Below are 27,141 nucleotides of genomic sequence, written 5' to 3' on the forward strand. Positions count from 1 at the left end.
AGAGTCGCGGGGGTGCCCGTGGCCCTGGAATTGGGTGTTTGTAGGGGGTGTTCCTGACCGAAAAACATGGGGAGGAAAATGCAGCAAATAAGAGAGAGCCTCCGTGAGTGACGGCAGGGCCTTGACCTGTAGTCCACATGAAGCTTAAAAGATGCTATGAAAGAATGTTCAACAACGTCGTTTTTTGGAAGTTGGAAGGGAAAAGTAGCTTACAAAACAGCTTCTATCATCTTGTTTCTGTGAGAAATCAGGGGATTATGGATAATTTCTTTTACCTTTCTGTATTTTCTGATTTATCTACAATAAATATTGCTAATTTTTTGCTCCTAATTTTTTTTTTTTTTTGCTGTACACGGGCCTCTCACTGTTGTGGCCTCTCCCGTTGCGGAGCACAGGCTCCGGACACGCAGGCTCAGCGGCCATGGCTCATGGGCCCAGCTGCTCCTTGGCATGTGGGATCTTCCCGGACCGGGGCACGAACCCATGTCCCCTGCATCGGCAGGCGGACTCTCAACCACTGCGCCACCAGAGAAGCCCACTCCTAATTTTTTAATTGTAGTAAAATATACATAACGTATAAAATTTGCCATTTGAAACATTCACACTGTTGTGCAACCATCACCACTGTCCATCTCCAGAACTTTCCCCATCTTCCCGAACTGGAACTCTATGCCCATTAGACAGTAACTCCCCAGTCCCCGCCCCTCCAACCCCTTGGTAACCACCGTTTTACTTTCCTTCTATGAATTTAGCTCCTCTCATGTGAGTGGAATCGTGCAGTATTTGTCTGTTTGTGACTAGCTTATTTCCCTTAGCGTGTCTTCAGGGTTCATTCATGTTGTAGCATGTGTCAGAATTTCCTTCCTTATTAAGACCAGATAATATTCCACTGTATATATAAAACACAACAAAGAAAAATATCCTTACACATTGATTGGAAATAAGTTGAACATTTGACATTTTTCCTAGGATGTGACCCAAGTGTGTCACGGAGGCTTTCTGCAACCCTCCTGCACCAGTTCTGTACCTGGGTTCTCCTGGACTGTCCTGGGCAGAGGTGGGGGAGGGAGGGCATCCCGCAGGCACTGGGCAGACAGCCAGGGCAGCCTGTCATGTGAGCTGTGTGGCTGTCCCAGGGTGGTTGGCCCGACCAGTTTTTCTCGTTGACCCGCGGGGGTGGGAGGCACAGAGGTGAGGCCAAGCAGCCCTGAGGGGCCGCAAGATCATTGCAGGGCAGCCTGGCCCCTTGGAGGCCATCAGCTTTGAGGTGCCGTGTGTGGGCACCACTGGGGCCCCGCACTGGCTCTGCAAGGCAGTGACCAGGTTGAGGACGTGGCGCTATGCATCCCCTGTCCTGGGTGTGTGTCTTTTCTTGAGCATGTGGAACAGGAAGTTGTGATGATAGAAGGAAGTTGGTAATGGAAGGAAAAAGTTTTCATTATTTTGAAAAATATCTGCTACATTTAAAATTCGTAGTTAGCACCGTGCTGTCGGGAGGGGTGTTGTGTGAACCACCGTCAGGCCCTGTCGCTCCCTTGGTGTCTGTCCTGTGTGTCCTGCTGATCTCCTGTTGCTGGCTGAGAGCTGTTGTTGTCTCCAGGGTGGAGTTACTTCTCCTTTCGGTGCCATCAGCGTTTGCCTGGTTTGCACTCTCTTGTTAGTGCATCCACCCTGAGCGTGGTTCTGTCTCCTTGCTGAATGACCTTCTGTCGTTACGCAGCCCCAGTCTTTATCCCTGGTAACTTCCTGCTCTGAAGTTGGCTTTGTCTGACACTCAAGTAGTCCAGCTTCCTTTTCTTGCACAGTTTCTCTTTCCCCCTTTTACTGTCAGCCTACCTATGTCATTATGTTTTTGTTTTTGTTTTTTTGCGGTACGCGGGCCTCTCACCCTTGTGGCCTCTCCCGTTGCGGAGCACAGGCTCCGGACGCGCAGGCTCAGCGGCCACGGCTCACGGGCCCAGCCGCTCCGCGGCATGTGGGATCCTCCCGGACCGGGGCACGAACCCGTGTCCCCTGCATCGGCAGGCAGGCCCCCAACCACTGCGCCACCAGGGAAGCCCATAGTTCTCTTATATATTACGTTTCTATACAGTGAATACTCCATCAGACAGTATTTTCATTTTTGCTTTCAGCCACCAAACATCTTTTAAAGACCTCTAGAGGAAGCTGTCTACTCTGTTTACTCACTGCTTACCCTTTCTCTTGCTTTTGCTTTTTGTCCCAAGTTTCCTTCTGGTATCACTTCCTTCTGAACTTGTGTTCGCCTGCTGTCTATGAATCCTTTTGATTTTCCTTCATCTGATAATGTCCTTATTTCATCTTCATGACACTTCTTTTTCAACCTAAAAAGTGTCTTCTACTTCTTTAGGTCCCCCTGGTTTCTGGGGAGAGGTCGAACGTTGTCTCTAGGTCATGAGCCACTTTTCTCGGGCTCTTTTTAAGATATTTTCTTCATTGTCTATTTTTCAGCAGTGTGACTGTGATGTGTCTGGGTAGGGATTTCTTTAGTTTATCTTGTTTGGGGTCTGTTGAGCTTCTTGAATCTGCAGATCAAAGTTTTGCCACATTTGCAAAGTTTTCGGTCATGTTTTCAGCTGTTTTTCCAGCCATGCCCACTTTGCTCCCTTTCTTGCACTCTGTTGAGACTGTTAGACTTTTTCTCTTGTCCCAAAGGTCCTCAAAGCTCTTCATTCTTTTCAGTCTTTTTTCTCTCTGTCATTCAGATTAGATCATTTCCATTGCTCTATCTTCAAGTTCACTGAATCTTTCCTCTGCTTTTAAGCTCATATGGGGAGTTTTTAAAATTTCAGTATTGTATTTTTTAGTTCTGAATTTCCATTTGGTTCTTTATATCTTTATTTATTTATTTGCTTTCAGTTTTTTTGTTCAGTTCAGGAGTGCTGTTTGTTTAGAGCATTTTTATAGTAGGTGCTTTAAGTCTGGTAGATAGTTGTAGCATCTGTTATTTTGGTATTGGTATCTGTTGCTCATCTTTTCCAACAGGGGTTAAGACACTACTGGTTCTTTGCTGAGTAGTTTGGATTGCAGCTGGACATTTTGGATATTGTAGTATGAGACTCTGGGTCTTGCTTAAATCCTAGGAAAATGTCGGTGTTTCCATTTCCATTTCCAAACGAGGCAAACAACCTCGTTTGATTTAGGTGCAGTTCTGACCTGCCCTCTCTGGGTTACGGTTCCGTGTCAGTTCTTTGGAGCCTCAGCCGTGCCATTGGATCTGGCCTGTGTGTGCCTCCTGTGGCTGTCCGGGACCTGGCCGTGGTCTCAGGGCTTGGGGTGTCAGGATCAGATCCACGCAGCCGGGGGTGGGCCTGACATTCATGAGCAACTCTGGGGGCTTGCTCTTCCAAGCTTCTTCCTCTCCACACTGGCCTTGGGGCTTTTCAGGGGCCTGGGGTTCCCTTGTTGGAACCAGTATGCCCGGGCTTTGGAAGCCTGCCCTGCCGTACACTTCCACGCCCATGCCTTGCCTGGGGCCCAGTTGCTATAGGTGGAGCAACTGGGTGCTTCTTCCTTCAGTGTTCTTGTCCAGCCCGCTTGCTGCTCTTTCCATCTCAGAATGAACGTAGCTTCCCATGTAGCTGCCCCAAGCAACCTGTCTGAGGTCAGAGCTACCCCAGGATCCTGCCAGGGGCGGAGCTGCTTGGTGTGCCCGTCTGCAGTCAGAGCTCGTCCCTGAGTCCTGTCCAGGGTCACAGCAGCACTCAGCGGAGGCAAGCTGGAGTGAGCTGACTCCTCTCTCCTGGAGCTGGCGTAGGCGTGGCAGGTGAAGTCCCTCTCTGTTGCTGTGCTTCTGTCTGGCAGCTGCAGAGTCCAGGCTCTCAGGCCTCTGCCAATAGTCCTTCCCTATTTCCTCCCCTTGGCCGCCGGCCCTCACCTCAATGGGCGCTGCAGGCTGCCCTGTATTCCTGGAGGCAGGGCTCTGGCCTCATCCATCTCTGTCCCTATTGTGTGGCCCTGCTTGGAGGATGCACCTGGGAAGCGCCACTGGCAGGGAAGCACCATTGGCCCCTGGAGGCAGACATGGTACTGGAGGAGCTGTTCCCACCTCCAGCTCAGTGAGGGGTTGCCAGTCCCTCACGGAGAGCCCTCCAGGATGGTGGCCCTGAGGTGGTAAGGTGGCAGGGGGTGATGGCACGTGTTTTGGCCCATGCGCCCTACTCCACGACCAGCAGAGGCTGTATTGTGACTCCCCTGCTGGTGAGCCTAGAGAGAGATGCCAGACCCCAGGGATGGGCCGAGACCCCTCCAGCATCCCCAGCTCCCTGAGGAGAGGGCACAGGGGAGCAGGGTGCTAAGCACCCCACCCTGGAAGGATTGGCAGGGTGCCCCTGCCCTTCCTCATGGCCTGGGGGGACTCTGTTTTGTCCTAGGGCAGGATGGCAGCCCAGGTGACGCTGGAGGATGCGCTGTCCAACGTGGACCTGTTGGAAGAGCTGCCTCTGCCCGACCAGCAGCCCTGCATCGAGCCCCCGCCATCCTCACTGCTCTACCAGGTGGGTGCTGGGCGGCCGCGGGATGCGTGGCCTGTGGTGCTGACCTCTACTTGATGGTTTTCTTCTTTCTTGCAGCCAAATTTCAACACTAATTTTGAAGACAGAAATGCATTTGTCACTGGCATTGCAAGATACATTGAACAAGCGACCGTCCACTCTAGCATGGTAACTCTGCGCAGTTTCCTCTGGGGGGATAGCATGTCTGAATAGCAAATGTCACTTTGGTATTATCCTGATAGGATACATAGTGAGGAAGAAGAGAAGAAAGTGAATGAAGTGTTTTATGTTTTTTTAAAGCACCTTTTTTTTTTTTTTTTTAAATTATAAGGACAATATATGCTCTTTCTGAAAACCTGGCTTCTGTGGCCCAGAGAAAAACTTTGTCAGCATTTTGAGGGAACCCATTCTCCCTCTTTTGTACTTGTACTCAAGCATACCAGGTACACACCCATATGGGATTTAGATTGCATAAATGAATTGCATTGTTATTATAATTATGTACTTTAATGATTTCATGAACATTTTAACATGTCATTAAAACGCACCAGATGAAGTAATTTTTAATGGCTGTCTAGTCCATTTTTTAAGTGTTCAAAATTTAACTATTTTTGCAAATTTTAACTAATTTGCAAAATTTAACTATGTTTACTTAGTTTGCCTTCATTTCTTCTAGTCAAAAATGCTGTGATGAACATCTTCCTAAATACATCATCATTCTCACTGGCTAGATTTGTAGAAGTGAAGTTACTAGGTCAAAGGTTGTGAGCATTTTAAAGCATCTTAAAAACATTACCAAACTGTAGTCAACATTTTCAAGGACATCTGTGCAATTTTTGCCATTTTTACCAAAGGAAATAACGTGAAAGAAGGAGTAGACACGAAAGCAGTTTTGAAATGATGGCAGTCCTCTTCCCATGGATACTCTCCCTGGATTTTAAGTGCTTTCCCTCCCCGCCCTGGGGACAGCAGAGTGTGTTAGTCTTCCTTCGGGGCCAGGAGGCTCTGTGTGGCTTGGTGGAGCGGCTGTGAGGACCCCGTGTGCGTTCAGCTGCACTGCACGCTTCCCATGTCCCCAGCTTCAGATCTGCACTGCCAGTAGGTGGCTTGGGGCTGAGTGGGGCTGAGGTGTAGCGGCTACGGCAGGTGCCCTGGGCTGTGCTGCCCCTGGGCAGAGGTGGCTGTATGTCGCTGATACCCCTCTTCAGCCTGCAGAAGCCATGGGGGTGTTTGGGGTGGTGTGCAGTGTCACCAGTATCTTAGCAGCTGTCTCTTGGCACACAGGTCCTGGTGCTTTTCTGTCCCTCAAAGGGAGGGTCCTCCTGGCCTCTCCACCATGGTCACCATGGTTTATGGCTCTAGCTGTTGGCGATTTGGCATCTCCTTTTTTATGATTGTTTTGCTTGCCTTTGATTTGCCCCGTGTACCCTTGCAGAACGAGATGCTGGAGGAAGGCCAAGAGTACGCCGTCATGCTGTACACCTGGAGGAGCTGCTCTCGGGCCATCCCGCAGGTGCCCCATCCCAGCCGGACCCCACCCCCCCACTGGCCACGCCCTCATCCTTTCCAGTCGTCCCTGCCCAGTCAGACCCCGCCCCACCTCTGGCCTGCTCCATCCCAGGGCACTCCCCACATCCTCTCAGGGTTGAAGCCTCTCTATGTCATGTTTGTTTTCTCCCAGGTGAAATGTAACGAACAGCCTAACAGAGTGGAAATTTATGAGAAAACCGTGGAGGTCCTTGAGCCTGAGGTCACAAAACTGATGAATTTTATGTACTTCCAGGTAAAACAGTGGAATAATCCTAGGGGTTTAGAGCAGAGGAATGAGATGGTGGCACCATCTACCAAATAAACAAAGTGCATGTAAATTCAAGCGATCACAATAGCTCTGAGACCAAAGGGAACTAAGCCTTAGACAGTCCAAAGCGTTACTGGCCCTTTCAGAATAAATGCTGCTTCTGGGTTTCACTTCTCTTCTCCCCTCGAGAGTGAATTTGTAGTTCCTGCAGGAAGACTGCTTTCTGTCAGTACGCTTACAGGCTTACACTTTCGATTCATCTGGTTTTGGGGTGTTTTCTCCCCACTGTCCACTCTGGTGGGCTTCGCCCTGGCCTTGGCTCCTTCTGGCCCTTGGGTTAAACAGAGTGGCCACAGGGAGGGACTTGCTGGCTTTTTTAAAGACATAGTTTAGAAATGTGTGAAAGTTTTTATTATAGAATCCTTTAGCAAAGGGAGAAGATAGAACTTCTTAGGTGATGAATTTTTGTCTTATCTTAACAATTGTCAAGTGGAAATCCTCCCACCCCCTTTTTCAACTCTAAAAGCTAAAGCAGTCTGCTTTACAGACATTCTATTGGAGCATTTTGCTCAGTAACTTTGCTGGAATAATCAACAAAATTCTTTTACTTTGGGGACATAGTTGGTAAAGTGCAAAGTTGATGATGATTGTTACAGAGCAAAGGCTTGTGGAAATCACTTTCTAGAAATATGTCTCTTTACCCGAGCTGTAAACATGCACCCCTGGTTGGGTGTTTCATCAGCGAGTAACGTGACTCTGGACCCTGTGCTTGGAGCTGGTCTTGGGGTTGGCCCGTCCCTGAAAGCCGCGTTTCTGCCCCTGCTTCCTCTGCACAGAGAAACGCCATCGAGCGTTTTTGTGGGGAGGTGAGGCGCCTGTGTCACGCGGAGAGAAGGAAGGACTTCGTGTCTGAAGCCTACCTGATCACCCTGGGCAAGTTCATCAACATGTTTGCCGTGCTGGACGAGCTGAAGAACATGAAGTGCAGTGTGAAGAATGACCACTCAGCCTACAAGAGGTGATGAGCGTGCCTGGGACTCAGGGCCGGGTTTCCGAGCGCACTCGCGTGCGGGGTGCAGTGCCCACGAGGGCCAGTCTCGTCCGCGGAAGTGTTCTCCTGGGCTGACCGCCAGCGCTGCGAGGCGTTCTTGTAGGCTTTGGGGGCGGGGCGGGGGTGGGGAAGGGCCCTGGACTCTCAGCCCAGACAGCAGTGATGTGCTCTGAGCCTGTATGGGGGCGGTGGTGCGTGGGCGCTGAGGCGCTGAGCGTCTTGTCCAGGGGGCTGGAGGCTCCACGCCTGATGGGGCTGCCGCTGCTCGTCGCTGGCTGGCTGGTGGGCATCCCCGGCAGGCGGGCACCGTCACCGCAGTGGGCACAGCTGGCCCCGGCACCCACAGGGCTCCCCAGACCAGTTGTCCTCCAGAGCGGTTTTCTTTTCGAATGTGGACAGCTTCTGGAGAAGAGAATTGGAAAAGGTGGGCACGGCTCGGCGCTGCAGCTGCGACACTGAGTGTGTTGGTGGCAGGTAGAGCGGAGCTGCTGTCCTCTAACTGACTCTCTAGAAAGTCTGCCTGGGACTGTTAAAACATGTTGGCTGGAATGAGATGCTGACTTCTGTTTCCTTTGCTAGACAAGGAATCTTAGCTATAAAATTAAATTAGAAGAGATTTTATTTTGTGTCTGAATAGGCTGTGGTTTCATTTGTAGGGGAAGAAAAAGAATTTTTCCTCTGCCCTTCTAGGTTCTTGCCTGAGTACCGCCTTTAAGAAAACAGTGATTAATAGGAGAAAAACAAATATAATTTCATTTCATGAGTATGGGGGTCCCAAGATATGAGACCCAAAGAAGTGACCAAAGGAGGCAGTGTTTATACCTTTGGTTTTTGTTTTTTTTTTGGCCACACCTGGCAGCATGTGGGATCTTAGTTCCCCGACCAGGGATGGAACCCGAGCCCCCTGTAGTGGGAGTGCCACCGGACTGCCAGGGAATTCCCAGCGTTTATACCTTTGAAACAAAGAAAAAAAAATTTGTGAAGAATTGACAAGACGAAGAAGTTTGAGTTGGGGTGGCCAGTGAGTTGAGGAGGTTGGAAGGTTAGCTCACACGGCCTTCTCAGCCTTGAACGCCCCGTCTCTTGTGATGACGATGTCTCCCGACCTCCTGGTGCAGGGAGGGGACCTTTCATGTGGGAGGTTTGTTTCCTGCTTTCAGGGGCACAGAGGAGGTCAGAATGCCCTGCTGTGGCTGTTTCTTAAGTAACTTTAATTCTGAATAATTCAGTATGCCACAGTGGCATATTTGGGGGCGGCCTACCCTGAACCCCAACACGTACTTAAAATCGTGCACCTATTGCTGTGTCTTTAAAATGAAGTCGACTTGAGATGAGGCATGAAACAGATTTGAGGAGGGGATGGCACTGGAAGTTGAGCTAGATCTCCCAGACTTTAAGCCTCATTCGTGTGAAATAAGTTCAGGCGTTCCATTCATCACCTAGAGTTAGCTCTGCACGGAAGCCTAGATCTTCAGAACGACAAAATCTTTTGAATTGTCCTGTTAACTCCACTCCGGTAGGAAGGTCTGGAGTTGTCTCCATTTGATGCCAGTTTTGTGGGATTCCAAGTGCGTGTGACTCTTGGTGGAGTGTCGGGGCTTCGGAACTTCCCAGCTCAGGAGAACAACTGCTGCTCCTAATGGCACAAATCACTTGTCGGGTGATTTGGAGCAGCTTTCGCAGCCTTCCTGACTCTATCAGGGAAATGGGGAGGTGGACAGCCCCAGGGGTTTTAAATTTTAAAAAGGTTTCTTTTCTCCCTCTCTCTCTTAGCAGCAGCACCTTTATTTCAAAGCCCAGTCTGGAAAATAGTTTAAAGATATGGCTGCTCTGTGGAAGGCCCCCGGGCACCCCATTCAGAAGTTGCCCAGCGTGTTTGCTACCGCCTAGGCTCCCCTAAGCACAGAAGAGGGCCTGGGCACCCCTCACCCTTCCAGCAGCCTCTTCCTGTGACCTATGTTTGGTATCCCGGGTTGGTTGGTTTACTTTCCCAGACAATAACCTCCACTTCTCCCTAGCCCTCACACTCCCACACTCAACACTCAGAACACATTTTATGTGCACCCAGCTGGTAGTTACAAGCTTTCCTGAGTGTAAATGCCAGATGACCCATATAGTCATGGTGAGGCTTAAGGAAAATAAGAGCAGGTATTCTCGGTCCCTTCCTTAGTTTCCACTCCTGCAGCTTCAACACCCACTCAAATCAATACAGTAAAGTGAACACTTTAGAAAAGAATGTAAACATATCAGTTAATATTGTTTCACTGTATATAATTTTTTAAAACTTAAGAAGTAAGCAAGATTGCAGATTATTTCTCACCTGAAAAGTTCTGACGTAGGTGGTCTGCAGCTGACGGGGTTCCATAGTGTTGAGGAACCAGAGCTCCTGCTGTCTTCATTTGTTGCCTTGTGGCCCAGGATGGCTGCTTGAGCTCTAGCTATCATCTCTGTATTCCAGTCAGCAGGAAGGAAGGAGCATTGAAGGGCCCACAATATTCCTTACAAGTAAACTTTCAAGTGCCTTACAAAGTTTTGCATTACATCTCATGGCTCAGCAGTTGGTCACAGCGTGGAGATGAGAATGAGGCACATTACTGCACCACAGAAATTCAGGGTTTATTCTGAATAAAGGGAATGGAAGGGAAGGGAAGGGAAGGAAAGGGAAAGAAATGACAGTTGGGGTAGGTTACCAGTCTTTGCCATGAAAGCTTTTCTTTAGTAAAACCCCAGAGGTTCTAGGTTGCACGACAGGTCCTTATGTGGGCAGTTTCCGCTAAACTTTTTTGGGGAAGCCCTAGGTGTGCAGAATCCTCATATGTGCTTTCACCCTCTTTGCAAAAACTAGAGACTCAGCCTGTGTTGCACAGGATTTGTTGGACCTCAGTGTACAGGTCCTTCTGTGTCCACCGTTCCCTTGTCAGCCCCATTGGGTAGGTCGTATAGCTATTGTTTTTCACAGGTATGGTAAGTGAGAGTCAGGAGAGTTCAGGAGGTGTGATATTGATTTATAATAAGAAATATGTATTCATCCCCATTTCTGACACTGAACTCCTAAAACCCTTAGAATTTCCCATGATAAAAGCAAGAAAGTTTCTTTTGTTATGTAAATGTGGTGACTTTGGAAAGCCTCTAGTTACCCTAAGGATGGGGGCTGGTCACCAGCAGAATCAACCCTGTAACTACAGGGTTGGAACTTTCAGACCTACCCTCCTGATCTCAGGGAGGAGAGAGGGGTTAGAGGTTGAATCCATTGCCATTGCCCAGTGATCTAACCAAGCATGTTTATGTGAGGAATCCTCCATAAAAACCCCAAAGGACAGGGTTCGGAGAGCTTCCAGGTTGGTGAACATGTGGAGGTTTCGGGGGGAGTGGTGCTTGGAGAGGGCATGGAAGCCCCACCCCCCCCGTCCCCATATGTATCTCTTCCATTTGGCTGTTCTGAGTTATATCCTTCCATAATGAATTGTTAATCTAGTATATAAAATGTCTGTCTTCTCAGTTCTGTGAGCTGCTCTAACAAATTAATCGAACCCAAAGAAGGGGTTGTTGGGACTGCCAATCTGTACCTGGTTGGCCAGGAGCACAGTGACAACGTGGACCTCCAGCTGGTGTCTGAAGTGGGGGGATGACGTGGCAGTCTTGTGGGACTGAGCTCTTAACCTGTGGGGTCTGATGCTATCTTCAGGCAGTGTCAGAATTGTAACACCACTGGCAACTGGTGCTAGAGAATTGCTTGGTGGTGTGGGAAAACCCAGACCTCATGTTAGACTTGGTACCGGATCTTTAGGTTTGTCCAAGATGGAGCTGCAAATTGGTGGTGGAATCAGGATTCTGTCTCAGACCTTTGGCACCAGAACTATGCGTGGTGTGGTCCCTGACTGTTGGGAGGTTTGGCTGCCCAAAAGTTCCCCAGCAGAGAACCTAAACAGTGTTGGCCATCTTTGTCACTCAGCAGAGGGAGTGTCATCCTTTCTCACACTTGGGGACAGGGAGCCCAGGGGAGAGGCCCGTGTATAGGTGCCCTTCAGGAAGGCCTGTGAGAAGTGCTGCCGCATCTCTGAGGAAGTCCATCAGCTATGGACAGTAGGGTCATGAGCTATCCAGGTTGCAAAGAGACTTACCTGCAGTTCAGGGGAGAAGCTGGAGGAGGCTGAAATTGTAACCGGCATCTAAGATGCACATTTCTACAGATAACTGTAGTGAGGGTAAAATAATTTTGATATTCCCACGCTGTTTTTCTTTAAAGTCATTAAGCATGTTGGTTGATTAACCCTTTTTTTCCCCCTTTTCATAGGGCTGCTCAGTTTTTACGTAAAATGGCAGATCCACAGTCCATCCAGGAATCACAGAATCTGTCCATGTTCCTGGCCAACCACAACAAGATCACACAAGTAATTCACACTCTTGCCGCTCTGGCTGATGGGGTGCATCACTGGGGGGCTGAGGGGCGGAGAGCGGTCAGTGACACAGGTGTCTCACTCTGTGTTTCAGTCTCTGCAGCAGCAGCTCGAAGTGATTTCTGGCTATGAAGAGCTCTTAGCAGACATTGTGAATCTGTGTGTGGACTGCTATGAGAACAGGATGTACTTGACGCCCAGTGAGAAACACATGCTTCTCAAAGTACGTGTGTTGTGGGTAGGCTGCCAACAGCACCATGAGATAGGGGCAGCCCTGCTTTCGTGAATAGGCTGCACTTTATGGTCGTTTGGCCAACCTTTTCTCTCATGCTTGTGTGTGTGTGTGTGTGTGTGTGTGTGTGTGTGTGTGCGTGTGCGCACGCGCACGCATATATAGCACCCTCCACCCTACATGCAGTTTGCCCTACAAGTCCTTGATGCATTCCCGTGAGTGTGTTCGAAGCTTGGCCCCAGTGCCAGGTAGATCACATGCCCATCCCTGGAGAAGGTGCTCGTGGGTGAGGAGTCCCTGGTCAAGGGCCTTTCTCAGTATAAAGCCTGTAGCAGAGGTTATACCAGATTCTACGTGGTAAGGATGTAATTCCTAGAAATTTAGTATACTGTGTCACCATGATTATAGTAGACTTTTGTTGGTCAAGAAACATGCCATTTACCATATTTCTCATTATTATTCTGTTTCAAATTGGGGAGGTTTTCAATGATGTTTCTCACTGGGAAGATGAGAAGGTGTTTTTTTTTTTTTTTCAAACAAAAGTTTAATAACTTGTACATGGGAGAGACCCAGGAAAACTGAGTAACTCTGAGAAGATGCTTCTGCCATTCTCTTCACTCTGCTCTCTACCTTCATGGAGGGCAGCTCCGGGGGACCCTGTTCTGGGTGTCCTGCTGACCCAAAGCCCTCCGTGCAAGTGGGCCCATCTCCAATACTTCTTTCCTGCTGGAGAGCAGCACGGAGGGATCAGAGCAAGAGGACACTGTCCAGTGGAGTGCTTTGTGGCAGTGGAAACATTCTGTTTGCACCTACCTGGTGCAAGAGCCCCCTGGTCATAAGTGCTTATGGAAATCCACATTCAGTATTGCCTTGTGCTTGATGAGAAGTGGAGCTGATGTATGCACCTGGAAGAGGACACAAAAAATGACATAAAATAGCTTCATGTGAAGGGATAGCTATTAATTTCTGAGGGACTTTTAAAAATGCTTTTTACCAGAACTAGAAATATTAAAATGACAAAAAGAAAAATCTCATTGGTAAAGGCAAATATACAGTAGAGGTAGTAGATCAACTACTTACAAAGCTAGTAGCAAGGTTAAAAGACAAAAGTAGTAAAATCATCTATATTCACAATAAGTAGTTAAGGGATACACAAAAGATATAAAATACGATGTCAGAAACATCAAGCGTTGGTGGGGAGTAAAAATGCAGGGTTATTAGAATGAGTCTGAACTTTAGATCATAACTTAATCATATATATATATATATATATATGATCATATATAGCCATATATATATATATATACACACACATATATATAAACCTCATAATGACCACAATCAAAAATTTATAAAAAAAATTTATAATAGATACACAAAAAAGAGAAAGGAATCTAAACATAAAACTAAAGATAGTCATCAAATCACGAGGGAAGAGAGCAAAAGAAGAAGAAAGGGACAAAAAGGAACTCTAAAAAAAACCCCAGGAAACAATTAATAAAATGGCAGATGGAAATATCTGTTGTGTTTTGGGGATTGGAAAAATTAACATTGTTAAAATGACCATACTACCCAAGGCAATCTACAGTTTTGGTGCAACCCCTAACAAAATACCAATGACATTTTTCATGGAACTAGAACAAATAATTCTGTCATTTGTATGGAAACCAAAAAGACCCCAAATCGTCAAAACAAATCTTGAGAAAGAAGAACAAAACTGGAGGTATCACATTCCCTGATTTCAAACTATACCACAAAGCTACAGTAATCAAAACAGGAAGGTATGGCACAAAAACAGACACATAGATCAGTGGAACAGAGAGCTCAGAAATAAACCCACACTTAAATGGGCACTTAGTCCATGACAAAGGAGGCAAGAACATGTGACAGGGAAAAGACAGCCTCTTCAATAAGTGGTATTGGTAAAACTGAATGGCTACTTGCAAAAGGATCAACCTGGACTACTCTCTCACGCCATATACAAAAATAAACTCAAAATGGGTTAAAGATTTAAACGCTAAGACCTGAAACCATAAAACTTCTAGAAGAAAACATATATTTTGGATCTGTCTCCTCAGGAAAGGGAAACAAAGGTGCAAATAAACAAATGGGACTACATCAAACTAAAAAGCTTTTGCACAGTGAAGGAAACTATCAAAATGAAAAGGTCACCTACTGAATGGAGAAGACATTTGCAAACAGTATATTCAGTAAAGCGTTAATATCCAAGATATACGAAGAACTTGTACAACTCAATATAAAAAAAAATTCAGTTTAAAAATGGGCAGAGGATCTAAATCGGCATTTTTTCCAAAGAAGACAAAGTGCTGGTGAGGATGTGGAGAAGGATCCCTGGTGAACCCTGGTGGGAATGTAAATTGCTGCAGCCACTAGAAAACAGTATGCTGGTTCTTCTACAATTACCATAGGATCCAGCAATTCCACTTCTGGATGTTTATGTGAAGAAAAGAAAAAGATATATGCACACCAGTGTTCATTGCAGCAGCATTGTTAACAATAGTCAAGACACAAAAGCAACCAAAGTGTAACATTGATAGATGCATAGGAAGATTTTATATAAATAAATAAATAAATATATAATGGAATACTGTTCAGCCCTAAAAAAAGAATGAAATCTTGCCATTTGTGATAACATGAATGGACCTAGAGGGTATTATGCTAAGTGAAATAAGTCAGAGAAAGACAAATACCATATGATTGCACTTATATGTGGAATCTAAAAAACAAAACAAATGAACAAACATAAAATAGAAACAGACTCATAGATACAGAGAATAAGCAGGAGGTTCCTAGTGGGGTTATTGCGGGGTGGTGGTGAATGAAATAGGTGAGATTAAGAGGTATAGACTTCCAGCTACAAAATAAATGAGTCACTAGGATGAATGTACTCCATTGGAAATATAGTCATTAATATTGTAATGTCTTTGAGTGGTGACAGATGGTAACTAGACTTATCGTAGTGATCATTTTTTAATGTGCAGAAATATCAAATCACTATGTTGTGCTCCTGAAACTAACATAGGTTGTAGGTCAACTGTACTTAAATTTTTTAAAAAAGTGCTTTTTGAAAGAAGAATGGTCATTTCTAAGTTATGGACTGTAGCAGTATAAGTGTTTATGGGTAATTAAACTTGCAGGTCTGAGCTTTATGTGCCATTTTGTGATTTGCAGGTCATGGGGTTTGGTCTGTACCTGATGGATGGGAGCGTCAGCAACATTTATAAACTAGATGCCAAGAAAAGAATAAACTTATCCAAAATCGACAAGTACTTCAAGGTGAGTTACAGTTTCTAGGTAAACCTTTTTATTGAAGTGTATGCAGTTTGAGGTTTAGGAGGTCAACCTCTGCGGCTTTGTTCTGTGCTGGGAAATGCAGTTGTGGCAGGTGGGTGGGTAGGTGGAGGTAGGCTGTCTCCTACCCTGTACCAGATTTGCCTGGGTTTGAACCTTGTCTAACAGAATGGTGCCATGTGTACTCTTTTGTGTCTGACTGCACCCATTCACTTTGTCAGATCATCCCTGTGGGAGCCTGCAACTGTAGTTTTTACATTTTCATTGTGGTATAGCACTGCATTTTATGACTAAACTGCAATTTATTTATCCATTCTGTCATGATGAAAATGAGATTGTTTCTGGATTTTGGCTTGTCCGAACAGTGCTGCTCTGATTCGTGCACATCTATGCACATTTCTGTTGGATGAATACCCAGTGGTGGATTGGGTATTCATCCAATAGAATGAACATTTTCAGTGTAGTAGATACAGCCTCACAACTCTCCCACATGGCTGTGCTGACTTGCATCACCACTAGCGGTGTCCTTGTGATTTTATTGGCTACTGTTTTCTTGTGGTTTACTTGATGTTTCCCTGATGGCTTTTCACGGTATTATTCCCTGATGGCTTTTCACGGTATTATTAGTCTTTTGTGTGTTCTCTTTGTGAAGTGTCCTTTCAAGTCTCTCATTCTTTTTTTCCCCTGTTGATTTGTAGTTCTTTATGTATTCTGGGTATGTGTCCTTTGTCAGATACATGTGTTCTAAAATACATGCATTTCCCCTATGTGGCTCTTTTTTTTCACTTTCTTGAAGAGTCTTTGGTGAACTGAGGTTCTTAATTTTTTTTTTTTTTTTTGGTACGCGGGCCTCTCACAGTTGTGGCCTCTCCCGTTGCGGAGCACAGTCTCCGGACGCGCAGGCTCAGCGGCCATGGCTCACGGGCCCAGCTGCTCCGTGGCATGTGGGATCTTCCCGGACCGGGGCACAAACCTGTGTTCCCTGCATCGGCAGGCGGACTCTCAACCACTGCGCCACCAGGGAAGCCCTGAGGTTCTTAATTTTAATGTGGTCCAATATATCAATCTTTGAGGTCCACTTTAAGAAATCTTTGATAAAGCAGGCTCTCGAGAATTTTCTTTTGTGATACCTTCTAGAAGCATCACCATTTCTTTTCCATCTAGATCTGTAATGCCCCTGGAACTGGCCATGTGTATGCTGTGAGGTAGGGGCTTGACATTTTTGGATTTTTTTTTTCCTGTTCTAGATATCCAGTTGACTCTGTCCAATTATTGCAAAGACCGTTTCCCCTCCATTGCTGTGAGGAGTCACCTGTGTCATAAAGCAGGTGTCTGTATGTGTGTGACTCTGCCTTAAGTTCTCTGCTCTGCCCTACTGGTCTGCACCTGCGCTCCAGGGCCATGCTGGCTTTAGTTGCTGTAGGTTTCCAGCAGGTCTACTTACCAGTCTTTAAGTTATGTTCTTCACAATTGTCTTGAGTATTGTCTCTCCATCTTTTGAAATACATTTTAGAATTGACTTGCTGATTTACACATACACACACACATACATACAGAAAACCCATAAACCATTTTTCCTCTTGGAATATTGTTTGTGATTCTGTTGAATCTATAGATCAATTTAGGGAGAATTGATATTTTTAAAATACTGTGTCTTCCAATATACATGAACCTAATGTATTTCTGTATTCCCTTAGAATTTTAAAAATTTCTCTAGAATTCTTGGTATTGTTTTTGTCTAGAAGTCTTGCACATATTTTGTTAGATTTAATAATATATACTTTTAATTTTTTGATGCTATGTAATTTTTTTCTCTTTAGATTTTTGTTTTCTAATAGTTCCTAGTATATAGAAATACAGTTGATTTTTTTCTTTTTTTTAATGACCATGGATCTACCAACAAGGTAGGTTAATTTTAATTTTTTTTTTGCGGTACGCGGGCCTCTCACTGTTGTGGTCTCTCCTGTTGCGGAGCACAGACTCCAGACGCGCAGGCTCAGTGGCCATGGCTCACGGGCCCAGCCGCTCTGCGGCATGTGGAATCCTCCCGGACCGGGGCATGAACCTGTGTCCCCCGCATTGGCAGGCAGACTCTCAACCACTGCGCCACCAGGGAAGCCCTAATTTTAATATTTGAATTGGTTTTATGAGAGTTGGTTTTTAACTTTTATTTTGTTCTTCTTAAAGTAAACGTAGAAGTTGTTTACAACTTTTTTGCAGTAAGTGATTTGCAGAGATAGCATTCAACCCACAGTAATTATTAGCATTATTCATTCTTCTTGCGATTGTATTTGGTGACTAAACATATTTAATGACCCTGGGTTATTTTTTATTCTTTGAATACAGCAGCTCCAGGTGGTTCCGCTGTTCGGGGACATGCAAATAGAACTGGCAAGATATATCAAGACCAGCGCCCACTATGAGGAAAATAAATCTCGGTAGGCAGAGTGAGCTGTCCAGTTAGAGCATTCTGCAGTGTTCTCACTGTGGTTCCTAACACTCCACTTATCTATCCAGAGATGCCACCTTTCACCTTTGACATTTTCAACCACGTGGAACCGAATGCGTGATATGGTAGCGTTTTCCATGAGTGGATGTTTACATTTAAATTCATTTACAAATGCAGTTTATTTCCTTAGTGGGATAGCCACATTTCAAATATTTTAATAGTTTTGGTCAGCACAGATATAGAACTTTTCCATCATCCCAAAGAGTTCTGTTAGTGCTGGCCACAAGTACGGAAGTATAACCAAATGCTCTGGGTGCTTATAAAAGCTTAACAGCAGCCTGCTGGGGAGTGGCTGGATATTCATGTGTAACTTACAGAGGGTACAGAGCTATCACCCAAGGGCCCAACCAGGCCAGGCCCAAGGTCTCTGTGGTTGAGAATGGTCTTTACAGTTTTAAAGAGTTTTTTTTAAGATGATGGCTCTGTGGCTGATGTGTGACAGAGACCGTGTAGCCCCCAAATCCTATAGCATTTGCTTTCTGGACCTGTCCTGAGAAAGATGGCCAATCCCTGTCATAAAGCATCTGCAGCTCACAGTTAGAAATGATAATAAATACACAGTACTTTTTATTGTAGCTTCCACACATCCACTTGAGTTTCATAGGATGCTTTAGTTGACTTTTGCCAAACACGTGGTCTCCATTCAGCCATGGTTTTGAAAAATACAGTTGCACCTCAATCTGGCTACTCAAAGGTAAACAGTCTTTTTCTGTGAAGACCAAATTGTAAACACGTTAGGCCTTTCTGGCCACATGTGTCACATACTCTTTTTTGTTGTTGTTGTTTTTAAACGACTCTTTAAAACTGTAAAAACCGTTTTGTATGGCTCTATGGCCATGCAAAAGGTGCTCGCATTGGGCCCATGTTGTATGTAGTTTGCCAGCCTCTGTGCCAGCTTGTTTCCTAACACATCTGCCATTAAATCTGATATGTGATCACCTTCCTGTAAATTACATTCACTAATCTCTCTTCACTTCATCATCAACTTGAGCTCTCATTTGGAGGGTGTGCTGATTTCCATGGTATAAATGGAAATGCCTGAGTTTAAGTTAACAATGTACAACTCACCTCCTACCCTAACAAACACAGTCAGATCCAGATCATACGTAATTGTAAAATCAGTAAGAGAATCAGGAAACAAGGAGTTTTGCATACTTCCTTTATTTTTAATATGCTCTGTTGTAAGTCGATGGCCATTATTACCAATTAGATGCTGTGTTTCACAGCCACCAAGGCAGGTGCCTGAGCGTGCAACAATCAGCTCCAAGAGCTCAGCCCAATGGCGTAGCACCTTTGTCTGGCCACAGGGGGTGGGCGCAGAGTGGGCAGATGTTGGCATCGGGCTCTGGGCTCCTTGCCTCTCCTGAGGTGGACATGCTGTCTGGGGCCTGCAGGGGAGGCCAGTGTGTTTAAGGTGGACCCTGGCAGAGGGCCTGGGCCTTGTGTGCTTACTGCACACTCAGGGAGCTGCCTTTGCTCATGCCGTAATCACATAATCCTGTAGTAAAATCAGAAAGTTAAAAAGTGATGCTGCTTGAGATAGTGTACTGATCATCTTGAAAACTGGTAATCTGAATCCTTCCCTTCTAGCAAAGGGGACCAACTTGTTAAAACATGGTGTGAGTTGGTGCTGAGTGCGAGGGAACCGAGGGAACCGCTCTGAGCCCAAAGCAAGGCCCATGCTTTCTGCCCAAGAAGTCCAACAGATTTAATTTTTTTTTTCTTTTTTTTTTTGCGGTACGTGGGCCTCTCACTGCTGTGGCCTCTTCCGTTGCGGAGCACAGGCTCCGGACGCACAGGCCCAGTGGCCACGGCTCACGGGCCCAGCCGCTTCACGGCATGTGGGATCCTCCTGGACCGGGGCATGAACCCGCGTCCCCCGCATCGGCAGGCGGACTCCCAACCACTGCGCCACCAGGGAAGCCCAGATTTAATTCTTGATACACATTTTTCCACCACATTGACTGTATCCGTTTGCTGCTGAAATGTGTTGTGCACATAGTTAGCTATAGCAACACTGTCTAATTTCCAAGTTTCAACTCTCTCATTAAGGATAACTTTTGTCCCTGAGTCCTTGGCTGACTTGTTTTGTACTATAGCTATGTTTTCATATGTGAGTAATAAGGAAATATTAGTTCCTGCCTACTCTGCAGTAATCTGTCAAGGGGCCCTGCAAGGGTGTTGCAGTGTCCTGAATTCAGCAACACCTCTCAGCTTTGTGGTAAGTAGTTTGCCGATTAAGGAGAAATTACGGTTCCTTTTCCAGAATACAGACATGAGAAGGTAGGACGCAGCCCTGACACAGGGAGATGAGGCAGGCCCGGCTCTGTTTCCATGCGGAGAATTCCACGTTTCCTCTGCACCTCTACCTCTTGGCTGCAGCGGGGCTCCCGGGGTGGTAGGTGGGCCTGCTGTGCATGTGCCCTCAGCCAGTCGCCTGTCAGGTAACGCATGCTTCCCCTTTACCACCAGATGGACGTGCACGTCCTCCAGCAGCAGCCCACAGTACAACATCTGCGAGCAGATGGTACAGATCCGGGAGGACCACATGCGCTTCATCTCGGAGCTGGCGCGCTATAGCAACAGCGAGGTGAGTGGCCTCTGCCTGCAAAGCACACCTGGGGACATGGGGTTTGGTGTGGCCCTGTATTCTCTGCACCCAAATACTACCATTGATCGCTTTGAGAAACGTAGTTTAGCACTGCGTGCTTAAAAAGCACTGATAATAATGGATGAGGCAGGGCAAATATAATGGAGTTTGTTTGGATCTGTTCAGCTGTACAAGAAAGCATCTTCTTTTTTCAGAAGAACGTTAACACGGGGCTGAGGACTGAGGTGAGACCATGAATTAAGTGCATTTCCTAGTGTAGTTCCATGATTCCAAGCTGCTAGGAGAGGGGTGGGGAGAGTGGAGGACGTCAGGAACAGAAGGGGTGGTTCTGACTTGCGTCCCTTTTGTGTCTAGAGGGAGAAAGTGCAGGAGCCTCCGAGTCGGTGGGCAGATGCGTCGAGTGCCCAGAGGAGACCTGGAGTTGCGTGTTGGAGGAAATGGGGTCTCTTCGGCCGTGGGCCTTGTTAATTCCTTCCAGCTTTGCAGCTGGACTCTCTGTGTCCTTGCTTGGGCCGGTCACGTTCCCCACACCTGCCCCAAGCCTGGCTCCAGGCCATTGCTGCTCGCGCATGGGGTGGGTGGCACGGGGGTCTGAGCGAGGGGGAGCGGCAGCGGGAGTGTCGTTTCTCACGTCTTAGTGGACCGGGCACTGAGGTCAGGGTCAGGGCGGTGGTCAGTGGCGTGGGTGCTGCAGGTGGTCTAGAGGGACCCGGGGACTTGAGGCCACATACGCAGGTCTGGTTTCCGAGATCGCGGTACCTCGGGGTTCTCGGGAGGCCCATTACATTTGGGGGGAACAATCTGTTGGTCCTGCTCATTGCAGAACAGTGTGCACTCTATCCCTCACCCCCAAGCACTTGTCATCGTGTAACCAAGATGACTGAAAGACAGCCCCAGTGCTTGGGGCACATCGCCTCCTTGCAGACCCCAGGTGGGCAGCCGACTCCCCATGAGGAATGTTAGCTCACCCCTCTGCGGAGGCCAGTGCAGCCTGAAGAGTAGAGGTGGGGGCCAGTCCCCAGGACTTCATGATTTAGTTGTAAACTGAGTTCCTGAGATGTTCTCAAACAACACAGAGAGCTGGCTTCTACCTTTCCAAATAGGAGCACTTGACAGCGTGCATGGTTCCTGTGTGCCTTCTGGTGTCTGCTGTTGTGCCTTTATAATCAGATGATGGTTTTTTGTTTTTTAAAAAAGGGCGTATGCGTGCTTTTTTTTTTTTTAAAGAAGATGTTGGGGGTAGGAGTTTATTAATTTTTTTATTGTTGCTGTGTTGGGTCTTCGTTTCTGTGCGAGGGCTTTCTCTAGTTGCAGCAAGCGGGGGCCACTCTTCATCGCGGTGCGTGGGCCTCTCACTATCGTGGCCTCTCTTGTTGCGGAGCACAGGCTCCAGACGCGCAGGCTCAGTAGTTGTGGCTCACGGGCCCAGTTGCTCCGCGGCATGTGGGATCCTCCCAGACCAGGGCTCGAACCTGTGTCCCCTGCATTAGCAGGCCGATTCTCAACCACTGCACCACCAGGGAAGCCCATAGATGATGATTTTAATAAGAGAAAAGAGATCCACCTTTAAAAGCTTTGCACAGTTTATTTTTAAACAGATTTATGAAGACATAATCCACATACCAGACAATTCTCTGATTTAAATTATACAATTCAAAGGTTTTTAGTCCATTGCTGAACATTTTCATCATCTCCCAGAGCAACTCTGCACCCATAGCAGTCACTCCCCATTCCCCTTCCTTCTAGCACGTGGCAATCTACTTTCTATCTATGGATTTGCCTACTGGACTTTATATAAATGGAATCATAATATGTGCTCCTTGGTGACTGGCATTTTTCATTTGACATAGTATTTTTAAGGTTCATCCATGTTATAGCATGTATCAGTAATTTTATGGCTTATTTATAATATTTATAATAATTTTATGGCTGAATAATACTCCACTGCTTGGACACACCACATTTTGTTGGTTTGTTCATCTGCTGTTGACTGATGGACAGTGGGTTACAAATAATGCTACTGTGAACATCCACATACAAGTGTTCTGTGAACATAAGGTTTCATTTCTCTTGGGCAGCTGTCTAGGAATGGAATTGCTGAGTCTTACGGCACCTCTGTGTTGAACATTTTGAGGAACTGCCAGGCTGTTTTCAAGGTGGTTGCACTATGTTACACCCACCAGTAGTCTGAGTGTCTGATGTCCCCACATCCTTGCCAGCACTTGTTGCTGTCTGTTTTTTTGATTCTGGCCATCCTAGTGAATGTGAAGTGGTATCTGGTTGTGGTTTGGATTTGCATTTCCTTAATGACTAATGAAACTGAGTATATTTTCATATGCTCATTGGCCAGTTTTTAAAAATGTCTCTTGAAGTCATTTGCCCATTTTTAAATTGGGTTATTTACCTTCTTTTTACTGTAGAGTTGTGTGAGTTCTTATACTCTATCCCTTATCTGTTATGTGATTTTCAAATATTTTCTCCTGTGTCTTTTTGCTGTCTTGATGGTGTCCTTTGAAGCACAATTTTTTATTTGTGATGTGGTCCAATTTTATCTATTTTTTCTTTGGTTGTTTGTGCATTTGGTCATAATGAAGAAACCATTACCTAACCCAAGTCACAAAGATTTACTCCTTGTTTTCTTCTAAGAGATTTGTAGTTTTAGCTCTTATATTTAGATCTATGATCCATTTTAAGTTACTTTTTTTTTTTTTTTTTCATGGTACACAGGCCTCTCTCACTGCTGTGGCCTCTCGCGTTGCGGAGCACAGGCTCCGGACTCGCAGGCTCAGTGGCCATGGCTCACAGGCCCAGCCGCTCCGCGGCACGTGGGGTCTTCCCGGACCGGGGCACGAACCCGTGTCCCCTGCATCGGCAGGTGGACTCTCAACCACCGTGCCACCAGGGAAGCCCCCCAGTACTGTTTTTAAAATTCCATTCTTTCCCCACTGAAGGCACCCTCAACAGAAATCAACTGACTGTACACCTCCATATTCATTATAACATTATTTACAAGAGCCAAAGCAAAGAAACAGCCTAAGTGTCTATAGACAGATGAATGGATAAAGAAAATGTGGCATACAGTATGCAATGGAATATTATTCAGCCATACAAAAGAAGGAAATCCTGGGACTTCCCTAGTGGTCCAGTCGTTAAGACTTCGCCTTCCAATGACGGGGGTGCAGGTTTGATCCCTGGTCAGGGAGCTAAGATCCCACATGCTTTGTGGCCCAAAAAAAACCCAAACATAAAACAGAAGCAATATTGTAACAAATTCAATAAAGACTTTAAAAATGGTCCACATCAAAAAAATCTTAAAAAGAACAAAATCCTGGCATTTGTGACAACATGGATGGACCTTAAAGGGCATTATACTAAGTGAAATAAGTCAGCAGAGAAAGACAAATACTATTTAGTATCACTTTATGTGGAATCTAAAAAAAACCAAACCCATGGATACAGAGAACAGATTGGTGGGTGCCAGAGGCAAGAGGTGGGAGAAATGGGTGAAGATGGTCAAAAGGTACAAACTTTCAGTTATAAGATAAATAATTTCTGGGGATGTAATATACAGCATGGTGACTACAGTTAACAATACAGTATTGCATATTTGAAAATTCCTAGGAGAGTAAATCTTAGAAGTTCTCATCACAAGAAAAAAAATTGTAACCATGTGAGTTGGTGAATGTTAACTTACTGTATAATCATTTCACAATATATGCACATCAAATCAAATCCTTGTACACCTTAAACTAATACAAAGTTGTGTGTCAGTGTGTCAGTTATTTCTCAGTAAAACTGGGTGATGGGGGGATCAATTGATTCTACTCCTGAGGCTTTATTTCTGGGCTCTCAGTTCTGTTCCATTGGCCTTTTGTCAGTCCTTATGCCACTACCACACTGTCTTGATTTTACAGTTTTATAGTAAATCTTAAAACCAGATAATATAAGCCCTACAGCTTGTTCTTCTGTTTAAAGATTGTTTTGTCATCTTTGTCAAGATTATTTGTGGATCCTTTGCATTTCCTTATGAATCTTAGGATCAACCTGTCAATTTCTACAGAATAAGGCATCTGGAATTTTAATAGGGATTGCACTGAATCTGTATATCAGTTTGGGGAGTATTGCCATCTTAACAAGATTGAGACCTCCAATCCGTGAACATGGGGGATGTCTTTCCATTTGTTTAGTCCTTCTTTGATATCTTTCAAAAATGTTTTATCATTTTCGGAGTACAAGCTTTGTACTTATTCTGTTGCATTTATTCCTAAGTGTTTTATTCCTTTTGATCCTATTGTCAATGGAGTTATCTTTTTAATTTTATTTTCAAGTTGTTTGCTCAGTTTCTTTTGACTAGAGGGTAAGGATTTGTACTGAGCAGGGACAGCGGCTGGGTTTGAATAGTTCATGAGAATGCCAGTGCAGGTGTGCACAGACCCTGAGTCCTCAAGAGCCCCCAGATCTGTTCAGTTTCTAACAGTGACCAGAGCCAGGTTCTGGGTATAAATTTTGTTTGTTTGTTTGTTTTTCAATTTCTCCATTACGTAAGTTTTCAAGCATACAAAGGGGGAGACCAGTCCTGGCCCCTCAGGTGCCACGCTGAGCTTAATCACCTGCCCCTTTTCAATTATTCCTCCAACCCTGTGCCTCGGTCTGGGTTAGCTTGAAGCAATCCAAGATAACATAGCACTCTCTCTGAAAGTATTTCCCATGTGTCTCTATAAGATAAGGGCCCTTTTTAACATATAACCGTAATACCATCCCACCTAAAAAACCAACAAATGTTTTCCCTAATATTAAATAGTGGGTCATTGTTCAGATTTCCCGTTTGCTCATTATCATTAGTGGTGTATTTTTCCAGGTTTGTGTGCCTCAGGACCCAAATAAGTTCCATACACTGTAGTTGGTTGACATGCCTGTCCCAACCATCTCCCTCATTCCCTCTGGTGTCATTTGCCATGATTTCTGTCCCCTGTGTGTCCTGTACGCTGCCGGCTCAGGGCCCTGGTCATAGTCAGCTCCCACTGTCCCGGCCCATTTGGCCTCTCGGTGGCCATGCTGAGGGCTGCTGGGGGGTCCAGCTGACTCTCTGGGATGTGGACGGCTGCATCCCCTGCCCTGATGTGAGACTTCACCAGGCCTCAGCTTGGTGGTCCTCTCAGCTCCTTGCGCCTTCCAGAGCTGGATTCCTTTGCTTTATGCATCAGGTGTTAAAATAATTGATTCCCTAGCATATCTAAAGAAACAAACCAGCTTTTGGAGTACTGTTTTCTAGTCAGTCTACTTCAGTTTCCTTCTGCCTTTTTCTTTTTCTCCCATGGTGAAAGTCCTCGTTCTTAAAGACTCCTGCTTTTTTTTTTTTTTTTTTTTTTGCGGTACACGGGCCTCTCACTGTTGTGGCCTCTCCCGATGTGGAGCACAGGCTCCAGATGCGCAGGCTCAGTGGCCATGGCTCACGGGCCCAGCCGCTCCGCAGCATGTGGGATCTTCCCGGACCGGGGCACGAACCTGCATCCCCTGCATCGGCAGGCAGACTCCCAACCACTGCGCTACCAGGGAAGCCCAGCATATTTTGACTGGGGTCAGATTATATGTCTCAGTATACACTCAGCAGTCTTAAAATAGCAGTACTGGCACTGAAAATAGCAGTACTGGCACTGCTAATAACAATTACTAGAAATTCAGATTTTTGTTTTATTATTATTGTTTTTTTTTGTGGTACGCGGGCCTCTCACTGCCATGACCTCTCCAGTTGCGGAGCACAGGCTCCGGACGTGCAGGCTCAGCGGCCATGGCTCACGGGCCCAGCCCCTCCGCGGCATGTGGGATCTTCCCGGACCGGGGCACGAACCTGCATCCCCTGCATCGGCAGGCGGACTCTGAACCACTGCGCCACCAGGGAAGCCCTTCAGATTGATTTTGCAGTTAATTTTGTCCTTAGATTTCTTCCTCTAGGGATGTTACATCAAATCGTTATTTTTCAAAGTCACTGAAGTGGTTTGTTTTGTGTTGGTCTCAGCCTACAGATAGTGATGCCTGGACCTGTACTCCTCTTGGCAGTCCCCACAGACACCCCACCTCCAGTCCGCACCAGAGCCAGTGTTGTGGCTGGACTGGCCCTTGTGGTCCTCACGATTGCCACATACCCTCTGCAGTGACCATCAGGGAACTTTGAGAAAAACAAGTTTGATTACTCACAGGTCCTAGAGGGTACACAGCACACCCAGAGCCCCAAAGCGAGGTCATAGGTAGAGAGGGAGGGAGCACAGACCTGGGGCTCTGCCTTTGTCAGGGCTGAGGGTGGGGTGCCTAGGGTTTCACGGGTTCACTGTTGGTGAATTTAAAACATAAGAGCAGGGATGAAGGTGTGGGAGGAGAAAAGCCCTGTTGGCAGTTATCTAGGTCACCATGGACTTTCTAGAAGGGGAACTTCATGGGTGGGCCGGCTCTTTATCTACTTGGGTAGCTGGCAATATGTTTATTCAAGATGGATGTCTTTGAAATGGATGACTTGGCAACCAAAACCTTAACGTTAGGCACTTACACTACATGGTTCCTCTGTGTGGTCACAATGCCAATTCAGTCCTACACAGCTCAGTTCATTGTTTCATTTTGCGTTTGAGTTTGGGGGATTGCTTTTTCCCCCTAATTTAATTTTATATTATAATATATAAACTGTTTATGTGGTTCTAAAGTCAGATCTGTCAGAGGAGGTATGTTCAG

The 27,141-nt window shown here is 46.1% G+C and overlaps 1 protein-coding gene across 2 annotated transcripts in view; it reads left to right on the forward strand.

Moving 5' to 3' along the window:
• Window positions 1-27,141, forward strand: part of CYFIP1 (cytoplasmic FMR1 interacting protein 1) — a 93,375-nt gene that overhangs the window by 22,350 nt on the left and 43,884 nt on the right. For both annotated transcript variants that reach the window (XM_082840694.1, XM_082840693.1), the window contains exons 2-11: window positions 4,392-4,514; window positions 4,590-4,679; window positions 5,947-6,024; window positions 6,193-6,294; window positions 7,146-7,327; window positions 11,655-11,751; window positions 11,852-11,980; window positions 15,182-15,286; window positions 17,648-17,739; window positions 20,283-20,400. In XM_082840694.1, coding sequence (XP_082696820.1) covers window positions 4,398-4,514; window positions 4,590-4,679; window positions 5,947-6,024; window positions 6,193-6,294; window positions 7,146-7,327; window positions 11,655-11,751; window positions 11,852-11,980; window positions 15,182-15,286; window positions 17,648-17,739; window positions 20,283-20,400 — 1,110 coding nt within the window. In that variant the 5' untranslated portion in view covers window positions 4,392-4,397. The remainder of the gene's footprint in view (window positions 1-4,391; window positions 4,515-4,589; window positions 4,680-5,946; window positions 6,025-6,192; window positions 6,295-7,145; window positions 7,328-11,654; window positions 11,752-11,851; window positions 11,981-15,181; window positions 15,287-17,647; window positions 17,740-20,282; window positions 20,401-27,141) is intronic.

This window comes from Leucopleurus acutus, assembly GCF_964270905.1.
Source record: "Leucopleurus acutus genome assembly, chromosome: 6".
NCBI classification, from domain to species: domain Eukaryota; kingdom Metazoa; phylum Chordata; class Mammalia; order Artiodactyla; family Delphinidae; genus Leucopleurus; species Leucopleurus acutus.